We start from the raw sequence: 12582 nt of genomic DNA, 5'->3' as shown, positions 1-12582 counted from the left end.
CAGGTTTTATTGAATGAGGCCTACAACACCTCTAGAAGTTGTAAAAGTCAGTTCCGGCATCACAGGACCACCCCCCCTGTCATCACCATACACAAGCCTGTACCTACAGTTAGGCTTCTAGCAAGTTGCATATTATGGCATAGGCTTGGTTCAAACAGATTTCTCCAGCTACTGAGAATAGGTACTCACTCTGGCTAGGACGTCCAGCTAACATCCAGCGAGGGTCATAGGGAGCCTTGGTGGGAACAAACTCCACTGACCGGTCTATGGGATCCTTGGCATTGAGAATGGGCACTGGACTAGATTTACACTGAAGGGAGGAAACATTACACACTATTACAAACTATTTTTTTTTTTTACGACAAAAAATAGCTCTAAACATTAGGAGAAATTGTAAAGAAGATATATATACACACACACACACACACACACACACACACACACACACACACACACACACACACACACACACATCAACCTAATGCATGGTGTATTTTTCTATTAAAACGCATTTAAAACTTTACCATGGGCATGTAGGAAAGCCACTGCAACAGAGTGAAGACTCCCTCAAAGTCGTCACACACAGTGCTGTGGGTCACACCGTTGTTGTGCATGATCTGGATCCCACCGAGTTGGTTATTTGACGTGTACACTTCTCTACCCAGCACCTGTGGTGGGAACAAGATGAAAGTATGGATTTTCCACTTGGAATAAAAAAAAAATAAATAGTGAAATTTGCTTTGTTCGAACCACAAATTATCCTAAATGTGACTGATAATATTGATATTGTGACTAGATATCGTCGTAATATTGTGAAATAACTTAAATGTTCCTTCTTCCTGGTCTTAAAGGCTGCGTTACAGTAAAGTGATACAATTTTCTGAACTTATTAGCCTGTTCCGGCTGAGTAAAATGAACAATGATTGGCTTTATTATGACATATTACTGTTTACTAATGATCATTACTAATTTACAAAAATGTTCTTGTGTGTAAATATCTTGAAAGCAAGAATACTCATCCCCAAAATATCGTCACATTATCGATATCGAGGTATTCGGTCTAAAATATTGTGATATTTGATTTTGTCAGTATCGCCCAGCCCTAATGTGACTATGGCTTATAGTGTGGGGATATTCAAGGCTTTACAAGTCTCCTCTCTAGATAATCCTGCATTCTACTGCAGGCAGCAGAGCTAATCCGGCCTTTATATCGTGCCACCTTGGCTGAGAGTGGAGGGTGTTGTCACCAGGCCTCTGGTCTGGGGAGCTGCGGATCAATAAGATCCCACACACAGACACAGATATGCCGGGGGACAGCGGGGACCCTGCCGTTACATGGCCCCACTGCCCCGTCAATACTGTTGATCAGCAGCCAGGGATCTCTCTATAACAGCGGTCACAGGGGGCTGGCAGCACCTGCCACTCTCCCCGGGGTTATTTGTAACAGACGGAGTGAATTAACACCTGCCCTTTCTCATCCCACACGCTCTATTCACTCGCACGCTATCAACTGAAGATCTGGCTTTATACTGCCTCACATCCTGTTGTTTTGTTGCATTTATTTTGAAAGACTGCTTGTATTGGTTTATTATGCATCCCCAGGTGTGGGAGAGGCTATTTAAGGATGGCACTGAGGCCACAGAGCTACTTTTGGCATCGAAACAGCTCCTGTGCCAACCTGAACCCATAAAATATCACTCCCAGCCCACCCTCTTTTCTTAAGCAGCCAAGAACAGGTGGCAGGGCCCTGACATGGTTCCATAAAAATCAGAGAGGAGCTCAATCCTTACTCTTAGCTCTCACCTCTTCAGCCATCATTTACTTTCTTTATTACCATTAATGGTTATGTATCTGGCTACAAATCTAGGGCACTCTCCTAAAGCTGTCAGGACAGCCTGCGGCCCCAAGAAACATTGCAGTCACCTTGACATACACAAAACCCCTGTGCCTCCGGCCATTGCCGGCTTCATTAAGATTCTGCAGCAGAGAGAGGAGAAAGGGATATAGGAGGAGGGACAGAGGGAGAGGACAGGGAGGAGGAAAAAGAGGGGGCCAACTGGATGTAACAGCTCACTGGGGTATTTGTGCTAGTAGTTACTATCCAGTCCCCATAAAAATATGAGAGATTTCCAGCAGCTAATGAAATGATGATCTCTGGGTGCCAGCCTCCTGCTCTCCATTAAGTTTCAGTTAATAGCCAAGAAACCACATGACGGGTGAGCAGGAAAAAATTATATCCAGCCTATTTCTCTCCTGTGTTACTCATGAACCCAGTGACATTTCAAAATAGACAAACTCACAATTGATAGTAAACAGTGGGTACATGCAATACATCTTGAATATGAGCCATCACCTACACACTGTGGACACCTGTCAGTAACCATTACCATGTGCCTATTCTCATGAATAGACCCAAATAGCAGGGCGATTTAAAAAACCATGGTGCCTCCAGCAAAATGCTGCAAATGGGTATGTCATCATTGGGCCATTTGCATGTTTTGTCCTGTTGCGATTTGTCATGTAATTTGAAATGGAGTCGTCTTAATGCACTGACAAGGAGAGAGGGAGACAAGCAAGACAAGAGGAGCCAGTGAAGCGTGCAGGGAGGCACACACACATGCACATACACACACAAAAAAACAATCTGCCTCAGCAAAACTTTTCATTTTGATTAAAAACAAATGATATGGGTGTCCCGCGCTGCAGCCTCCGGGATGTCACTCTATTTCTATGCAAATAACAACTTCATGGTTCGCTTTCAATTATTCCACTATGAGTGGCAGGCAGGCCTGTGGCCGGGATCGAAAGGGAATCCTAGTAGACAGAACAAGGCAGAAGATGGTCTGATCACTGAGCTGGAACAAGCATATAGTGAAACCATAGTACACTATTCTAATTTCTTTTGTTTGATTTAGACATCATTGTGCCCTGGTGTTTGCTAGTTCAGAGTCTGCTGCTTTTCTTTACTTTTGGTCAAATTGGGAAACAGATTTTCCCAGTTGCAAAATTATTACACATGCACACACAGTTCCTTCCCAGATCTTTTAGTCCTTCCTCCCATTATTTGCCACAAAAAGAATGGGATGACCAACTAATGGAGTGAATTCCACATTAAAATGCAGATGTATTAATTGCCTGAATTAAGAGACAATTAATTTAGGGTTACAGAAGAAGGAGCACAGTGCAGAAGCACACAACAACAACATCATGCCTCCAATTTTAAAAACACAGAACAATGAAGGGAGAAGAAAATTGTCTTTATACTGTACTATTTGCAAAATAAATGGATTCTACGCTACCAAAAAATACATTAATATTATCAGTGTAAATAATTCTACCTTGTTGAGAGCTCCAGCTCCAGTAAGGATAATGTGAGAGTTGTCCACCTGAATGGTTCGCTGTCCTAGCCTCACCAGATAGGCCCCAATCCCTATGGCTCGACATGTGACCTATGGGACAAGACCATCTTGTTAAGGATCCAAAGAGATGTAAAGAAACCAAATGTAAGCACAGTTTTCAAGCAATTACACAGCCAACTCTAAGTATAGAACAAAACATGATTGCAGAAAGATCACATAAGTGATGCATGTGAGTAAATGTGTGCATGTGTTTTGTGTATGTAAGAGTGGCAGCTTCAGCCTTACCAGGTTCATGGTGATGACCTCATCGTAAGCCAGAGAGGACTCTCCAGCAATCATCCCAGACCCTTTCAGATTCTCCACACCCAGCCCTTCATCCTTCCCTATGATGTCAGTGATCTTGTACCTGCATGACAACGCATACATTCACTCAAGTCGGACTGGACCCTCCAATCACTTCACCTTTCACTGTCGCCGCTGCTTTAAATCTTACGGGCTTTATACCGTATAGTCATGCACATTCCACTGATGCTACAGCAGCTTGTAGATTCACCTCCTCATCTCAAAACCAATGAGGTGAGTGTATTAATATTTAGTAAAAAAAATAGACGCACCTAGACTCTCCCTCATCCTCCACGTGTTCGCAGTGCACAGAGTTCAGGGCTGAAACCTTCTTGTAATCCTGAGGTGTAAGGTAGAGGTACTTGAAACCCTGCGAGGGAAAAAAAAAAAAAAAGACAGTTTAGTTTAGAATAGACTGTGATACTGATGCATAAGGTGCTGGGAATACTACATACTATCAGGATTGTATGCAAAAGGTAACAAATGTTTTGAGAGGCTATCGTGTCAAGGCAGGCTTAGTTATGAGATGACGAGTTTCATTCTGAAACTAGATAGAGAAACTAGATACTACTAAAATAAATAAATGAACATTAATAAATAAACATGAATAAATAAACACTTAGCCACATGGGGGATCTCTGAGGAAATGATTGCTGGTATAAAAGTGAAGGACATGATGGGGCTGCAATCAAAATTCCGAATAATCAGACATTTGCTTACAAAATAATTGTATAAATAATTGTAATATTTCTGAGGACATTTGTCTTTTTGAAATACTGACTTGATGAATTTTAGGTAGCAAAAGCTTTCTAAAATGGATGTATCACAACGCGTTGGTGCATTTTCTTACATTTTAACATGAAATAGCCAAGCTTAGTAAAGGCTTTTTATCTTTATACAGAGGAGAGTGCCTTGGATTTTTTTCTTCTTTTTTCCTTTATATATGGACTCCACACATGTCCAATGAGCACCTCCACTGAATGCGTATGAAGCCCATGTAGCATTCCTCTTCTGATCAACACTGGATATATAACATTTTGGAAAGGAAGTCTTCAAATACAGCGTTGGTAGTTTGGAACACTGCCGGCTGACCTTATAGGGGTCCACAGGATCCTGCCAGGCCACGTGGAACATGTGTCTGATTTCCTCTGCCAGGCCAATGCGGGCACCGCTGTTGGCTGCGATGTATATTCGAGGGATGCCGCTCTCTCGTGCCATCTCTGACGCTTGCAGGAACAACACGTCCTCCTGAGGCCCAAACGAGCCTATCTTGTGTGTGATGTCGTTACTGATTACAATGATCTCACGTCCCACTGGATACTCCGGAGTCCGCAGGGTCATCCGCCAAGCCACCATACCAATCTGGATAGACGGGAGAGAGACGCTTTAAAATGATGGATACTGATGAATTTCCATAAATATTGAATTGCATTCTCTGGGAAAAAAATTGGTTTAAATTTTTTATGATTTTGCAGGCATTTCTGCTTGCTCATATGGTGTAGTTGGGAGAGAGATGGAAGATGAGATGCTACATGGGTCATGAGCTGGATTCAGACACCAGCATTTTATTTGGATTTTGTATATGTAGAACTACAAGGCATGGGCTGTATTTCTCAGTGCACTTTCAATGATGCATGAAGTATTCAAGACTTTGTAGTGAGGTGTCAAAAGCATTCAACAATACAGCCAAAGAAACACAGAGCCACCTACAGAGGGGAAGGGAAATTGCACATTATGAGAGGACGTGAAAGATGACATTCACGTATCAAGTCATCTTTTTGGTTATATTCACAATATGTTCTAAAGGTCTAATCCACAAATCATATTACAGATTGCACCAAACAAGAGCTTTGTTGAAAACAGAAAAAGTTTCTCAGAAAATCACTTCAGCTGTGAGCTATAAAAAAAAAATATATATATATATATATATCCTCACCTCGTTGCCCCCTGGCAGTCGGTTCATCTGCACCAGCTGACCTTGGGGGTCCAGCACCAGCTCTGTGAAGGTGAGCAGCTCAGAGGGCAGAGGGCATTTGGGCAAGTGGGCATAGGCATGGGTAGAGTGCCACAGCTTCCTCAGAGCCTGGAACGAGAGAGACAAAAGTCAGAACAACATTAATGAATCAACTTAAATTGGCCGATCAGCATTTACAAGCATTCGCTATAGTCGAGATCTAAGTTATTAGTTGGTGTACCTGTCTGAACATTTCTGGGAAATCATAGACGTAGGTGGTGCCCAGGGACTGAGCCTGGAAGCGTTTGGACTGCAGCAGGTCCTTGGTGACATAGGGGGTGTTGATGAGCATGCCATGCAGCGGACCCTGCTTGTCTCCATATGCCTGGAACATGATCTGGACAAGGAGGGACAGAGAGAGTGTCACTTCATAGATTTAACAGCCTTGCCATTTAAATTACATAAAGTATGACTGTGAAAATAGTGAGAATGATGATTTATGACATAGGGTGCCCCGGGGCATCAGTGATTTCCACTGCTACAACATAAACCAATAGACAAGATGTGATGTAACAATTCCTTGTGCATTAATCCAGGACGAGCATCCATACAGAAGCCCAATTCAGATGTTAAAAGAATGATGTATTAATCTACAAATGTACTGTAGAGGACATCAAGCTGTGCCTTCATACACCATCAGACAAGCAGCACCATTTACTAACCACTTAATCTAAATGTTGCAGGTTGTGAGTATGCCTTCTCCACACAACACCAAACATAGCTGTAGTCATCCACACTACTCTGTGCCTACAATTAGGCTTATCCCTAGGTCCAAATGTTATCCAATGAGATGGCTGACCCATCTGGCTGGAAGCAGCCCACTCAGCACTTCAGAAAACAAATTGTGCCAACAATCAAAGGGTAAAGGAACGGCTGACCCTGGTGACTTGACACAGCCCGCTCAGCAGTTCAGAAATCAAACTATATCAGCAAACAGTAAGCTTAATTATGCAAGACAATTACACTAAGAGCTGAGAACGATGTATGACTACCCTCTCTGGCTATCATAGCTATATATGATATATCACTCCTGTTTTAGTCATGAGCTAGATTTCCATATTTGAACCCAGCTGGTATCCTTTTGCAGCCACAGCAAACATACTACTAACTAACAATATATCAGCAAGCATGCTTCAAACAAATGCTAACAATTCAATGTATCAACATGCTAATAAATCAATATACCAGCGAACACACCACAAATGAACAATCAACAACCGAGCATGCTACAGTCAAACAAACAGTTCCTACCCTATTTCACTCAAGTGTACCTACCTTAGTGACTTTGCGCCCCTGTCAGTGGGCTTCCTCCCCACCACAGCCACTCACTGGCTCCCACCGCTGCCTCGGACATAGCCTTTACTGCCTGCTTTAAGCTCTGCCAGGGAATGTCTAATTTGTCTAGTGGTGTTAAAGTTGACTTTGCTACAAACTCTTGGCATCAAACCTCCATGAGGCACAGTATCGCTTTAGCATTTTCCTTTCATATGACTCATCTACCGCATCATCCCACGTGAAGGTGAGCTCCACAAGAATACACAATCCATTGGTCAATCCTTTGACCACAACACGAAGTCTGGCCTTAGGGTAGTGCTTACTATTTCCTACACGATTATCAGTTTCCCCCCAATCAATTGCCCTTTGCCAAGCTCTACCTGCCCTCTACCTGGCCTATACTTTGCCTCCCTCACAGACAAACCAATCTCGATATCTAGGTCTTCATGAACTGTCATAATGTTCTTGGATACCCATTTCCATTTTCAACCTCTTTGAACAAACCTAAAAATTGAAGAGGAGCATCTCTTAAGCATGAAGTAATGGAATCTCTCATTATACTAACATAAGAGAAGACCTTTTGGATAAAAAAAAGGAAAATTCAGTCAACATATGTAGCCACTGAAAGACATTTGCCTCACGAGTACAGGGCATGAATAAGTGTCTGATGACCATTGTAGCTAAGTGTTAATGAATACGGCTGAAGGCAATGCAGCCGGTCCTCGCTCGATCACGTCTAGAAGCTTCAAATAGAAACTAAATTACTAAATTCTCTCACATTCAGTATCAAGGAACTAATAAAGCAACTGGCCAGCAAAAAAGAAAGAGAGAAAAAAAAAAAAAGTGAAATGTGTCATGTCGTTATTTCTCTAACAACCAACTGTAATGGGCAATCTTTTCAGAGCTATTCTTTCTTCATTTCTACATATGGATTCTACCAAAGCCCATTAGAGTGATTCAACATTCACTTACAATCGAATGGGATGGAACATGGATGAACTTACCTGATCAGCTGTATGAAGAAATTATTATTACTAACAGACTTGTCCACCAGACTAGAGGCAATGCAGACAACATACAGGACCTCAGCTCCAACTCAATACATTATACTTATATTCTGTTTTAAAAAAAATGGCAGGCTCTGTTGTTTCACTACAAGAGTGCCTGGTGAATTGCATTCTAGGAGCTGAGGTTTCCAGGGTGAAGCTGCAGCCCCCCGCCTGTGACTGGGTGGTAAGAGGATGTGATGAAAGATGTGTGAGTGCCCCACCTGTCGGTCTTTGGGCCCCACCTGTCCCGTCCGGGAATCGGTGACCTCCTTGTAAAGGCTGATGTCCAGGTAGTAGCCCGACTCATTGGTAAGGAAGAGGCGGATGGGGATCTGCTTTCCCGTGGGTGTCAGGCGGATGTTAATTTTCAGTTCGGCCTGCAGCACACGCAGCTTCCACAGGCGGCTGCCATAACGCATCACCATCGAGCGCACCGACTCCTCAATCTGAACAGTGTGTGGAGAGAGATTAATGAAGACAAGCACATGTTCAACTCATTCACTAATACTATGAACAGTTGTGCAACAGTGTATCAAAGAAGTGTGTGTAATTATTTCACAAACCTTTGATGGGTCCATGATGACTGTGGGGACAAAATTGAGGAAGATGTGATTACAGTCGGTTCGTACGGTGGTGTTGTTGAAGGCCACCTCCAGCTCATCCATGGCTTCCAGCAGCAGACGCTCTGCCTCATTGTGAAGGTACTCAAAGGAGGCCTCCTAGTGAAGGGACAGGGACAAAACAAATGGTCAGTAGGGGGAAGGTGTACTACTTATGATTTATTTGCTTCATTTGTACATAAAACTGCAAAAAAATGTACTCAAAAGGAAAAGGCACAAAGAACTGTGCAGGAGAATTCAGATGTCAGTAGCTAATTAAAAAGGTGACTCCCCCTGAAAACAACTCAAGACAAAAATAATGCTCACTACCCCTCTCACAATCACACCTTTAAGCACCCTGTTCTCACCTTAGTAACCAGATCAGAGTGGCGGATAATGGCTCGCACAAAGAACCGGTAGTCGGTAACCTCCGTGCCCACCTCCACACGGGCAGCGCCAAGGTACAGGTGCATCTTGTGGTTGGCGCAGGGGATGGCAGTCAGAGCAAAATTGCGCATGCGGTTGAGCTCCAACTGGAAGGCCAGTGCAGGCTCCAAGTGCCGGTAGATCCTGTCCTCCTCAAACTAGGGACACAGGCAGGACACAGTCACACACAAGCAACACAACATCGCAACATCTACAATGAGGTGGCACAAAAAACTTTCCTAAAAGACATTAGACTTTTACAAGTTAGGCTCTCCTGCCATCATCTCATCCATTAACAGAAGCTAAAGGAGTGTAGATTGGCAATTTCAGGAGCATTGAGTTGATATAAGAGCAGAAAGATGCCTGTGAGCCATACACTGTATTAAGTAAATGAAATCAAAGGCAATCTCAATCTCAGAAGGTTGCTAATGGGTGTCATTTCTCTTAAATGGGAGACATAATTAAATAGTTCATTACTTTAATGAGTTTTGGTGGTGCCATTGTAGTGAAACTATCAGGGGTAACGGAGAGGAAGAGCCATCACTGATCGTGATAGAGTGATTTTCAGTACCGCCAGGGGGAAGACAAAGTTGTTTCGTATAACCATACCATGGTTTTGAATGGTCTCACAGCCAAAAGAATGCTTGCTCCAATCTTGAGTTACAACTTGAGATGTGGTCTTTGGGTGATCTTCAATACTGTCACAATACTCTGTATACACTGTATATACCTCAGAGAGGCATTTCTTTATCTTTCAATAGACCTGTTCATTTCTACATGGACCAACACAGAGTTCACCATTCAGTAATATCTGAAAGTAAGAGTAAGGATCGACAGGCGTTACATGGCATGTAGAAACTCACTTTGTCTCGGGCACGGAATGTGAAGAACTTGGGGAATTCTCTCTGTGTGAAAGGTAAAGAGACAGAGACAGAAAGAACAAAGACAGAGAGAGAAATCAATAACTGCTCCACAACAAACACCTTTTGTTGTGAACATACCAGTTCAGGGTTAAAAATACCAAGTCAGCTGGACACACACAGATTGTATTCTTGAACCCTAATCACTGCAGATGAAAATGAGCTGTGATGGGCTCTGGTTGAATTGCTGCACCAGTAAGTATGGAGCATGATGCTGCGATCATCAGGACCTCGTTGTATATTCAGTGGCCCCTGTGCTCCTTTACTGCTGTAGTTTATCTATCAGGGAATCACGGTGTATTCACTCAAACAGCGTGCGCACATAATAATGGTAACAGGCAATATATATAGCACCACTCGCCACACTAATGAATAAAACATTTCTCCTTTTCACAGAGACATTTGATTCTCTGAATACAGCCTGGTAGTCTTGTTTGATGTTATCAGATGAAGTGTCCCACTTGCCAAAACAATGCCAGACCGATTGTAGATGCGCTCATCAACTCAAAGCCTACATGATAACAAGAGAATGGCAATTGTACACACACACTGCAAACCTCCACAGCCATGATTTGATGCTTTGATTGTGCATCGTATTCACACTCCACTCTATAGTGAACTGAGAAACGTATTTTAGTGTGAGCATGCGGAATGGTTTACAATGTGAGCGGGCCAATTCCAGAGCTACTGAAAACCTGTCTATGTAACAAGGGCCGCATAATGACGGTGACACCAATGAGGGTGATTAGCTCTCATCAGACGCTGTTGTCCTGTCAAAAGAAAATCAAAGGCCTATTGTCAACATGATGGCAAAGGGGACAGAACTGGATATTTCCCCAAATCTAATCCTGTCATTATCATCCTCATCTGAAAGCTAGTGGGTGCACTTTTGATAATGGGTCAAACCTGGGTAGATAAACGTGGTCCTGTACAGCTCAACAATGCCAGGATTAGGGGTTTGATACCTACTGGGGCTAGCCATGCTAAAAATACACGCACTCATGGTACTGCAAGATGACAAACAGAAAAACAAGCCATCTGTCCTCATTCCCATAGTCTTCCTCTACTTACATGAAACCTTTGGTCCACCTCACAGTTGACCTGCTTCCTGAAATCCTGTCATCAAAAACACAGCAAAAGCAAGACATACAGAAAGGGATATAGAGAGAAAGATAGGATGAGGAGCGCAGGGAATAAAGGTTTGAAAAAGGAAAAAACAGCCAGATTTGAGATGTAAATTATCTTAAATTATGGAAATTACCACAATAATGCCATTCCATACAAAACAAATTACCAAACACAATTACACAAAAAACAGAGCTTTGGTATATAATTTGAGAAATCTTTGATACATGTTACTCAGATTAAGATAACTGGTAACAGGCAGGGCAGCAGCTAGTGACGAAACAGGTCGTTAACTTGGAAAACATGAAACGGGATCCTCACCTTCTGAGCCACTAGGAAAGTCAGCCTGCGGATGCCATGTTCAAACAGCAGGGATTTCTGGGATTGAAAAGAAACAAAAATGTCAGGATGAGAATATCTGTCTGAGTCCTCTCAAAATCTAAGTAAGAGAAATGGACGCTATGTTGTGGACCACTCTAACCTTTGACTGAGTGAACTCCCGAAACAAGGCTGCCAGACCATCATCATCGATGTCACTGTCAGTCTTTATAGCCACGTTCAGGATATGGATAGGCTCATCCAGGATACTCTGGGTGACAAAACAAACCCACACGTCATTCCAAGGAACACAGCCATACGGGTAAATGACAATCCTGTGTATAATTATTACTTTTAGAGAGTGTAGTTTGCATTAAATATCTGAATACAAGTCTCTGTTCCTATTTTCACCTTGTTGTCCTCTTCTCCGTACAGGACAGGATTACCTCCCTCTGGGAAGGTGGGGCTTGGGGGAGGAGAGTCAGAGAAGCAGCTCAACACGTCCGTAATGTTCCTGTAGAGGTGGCAAATCATAGTTAGGCTTGCATTACACGTGCAATATTTACACAATTTAATCGCAGTTGTAAATTGCAACCATTTGTAGGCGTGGGGCTATCAAAACAATTAACCAACCTAACAAATATATCCAAGTTTATGACAATTTTTTAAAAAAGGACTGACCTGGTGAACTCTTGGAAGGAGCGGAAAGAGACCATGGCTCCCATACGCTGACAAGGTGGAGTAAAGGAGGTGTCGAGCAGAACATCGCTCACGCTGGCCACGTGCACCATGCCGTAGTGGTTTAGGTTGGACGAGAACGACATCCTGGGGTGTCGACAAAGACAGCAGTTACAATGGGAGTCTACCATAAAACTAGACCCTCACAGCTGTTTTGATCCCGCAGCCCTCTACAGTGTCAGTTTAGAGATGCTGGGATATAAAGCATTCTGACGCCCCATTCACTTGGTGCCATTTCCTGACTTAGAACACACATGTAGGGGCCTCTACAGCATAGAAAATCATGTATTGTGAATGAGGGTCAGAATATATCAAGTATATCGTTAAAAAAATTCCACTTTTAGATCCGAGTTCAGTGAAAACAAAAGATTACAAAAGGTGTATGTAATGGATCCGTGACAGACCGCTTGTTAGTCA

The 12582-nt window shown here is 42.8% G+C and overlaps 1 protein-coding gene across 4 annotated transcripts in view; it reads right to left on the bottom strand.

The window, feature by feature from the left end:
- acaca (acetyl-CoA carboxylase alpha) overlaps positions 1–12582 on the bottom strand; it is a 40047-nt gene that overhangs the window by 9849 nt on the left and 17616 nt on the right. For all 4 annotated transcript variants that reach the window (XM_071925432.2, XM_078286863.1, XM_071925433.2 and 1 more), the window contains 17 exons: positions 12109–12252; positions 11839–11941; positions 11591–11698; positions 11431–11487; positions 11056–11100; positions 9928–9969; positions 9007–9222; positions 8603–8758; positions 8261–8485; positions 5897–6052; positions 5638–5784; positions 4794–5063; positions 3974–4071; positions 3645–3765; positions 3339–3449; positions 525–668; positions 190–310 (listed from right to left, as the gene is read on the bottom strand). In XM_071925432.2, the coding sequence (XP_071781533.2) occupies positions 190–310; positions 525–668; positions 3339–3449; positions 3645–3765; positions 3974–4071; positions 4794–5063; positions 5638–5784; positions 5897–6052; positions 8261–8485; positions 8603–8758; positions 9007–9222; positions 9928–9969; positions 11056–11100; positions 11431–11487; positions 11591–11698; positions 11839–11941; positions 12109–12252 (2264 nt within the window). The remainder of the gene's footprint in view (positions 1–189; positions 311–524; positions 669–3338; positions 3450–3644; positions 3766–3973; positions 4072–4793; positions 5064–5637; positions 5785–5896; positions 6053–8260; positions 8486–8602; positions 8759–9006; positions 9223–9927; positions 9970–11055; positions 11101–11430; positions 11488–11590; positions 11699–11838; positions 11942–12108; positions 12253–12582) is intronic.

The sequence above is a fragment of the Centroberyx gerrardi genome, chromosome 11 (assembly GCF_048128805.1).
Source record: "Centroberyx gerrardi isolate f3 chromosome 11, fCenGer3.hap1.cur.20231027, whole genome shotgun sequence".
NCBI classification, from domain to species: domain Eukaryota; kingdom Metazoa; phylum Chordata; class Actinopteri; order Beryciformes; family Berycidae; genus Centroberyx; species Centroberyx gerrardi.
The sequence above is the reverse complement of the archived record's forward strand: the minus strand, read 5'-3'. Positions and strand labels throughout refer to the sequence as shown.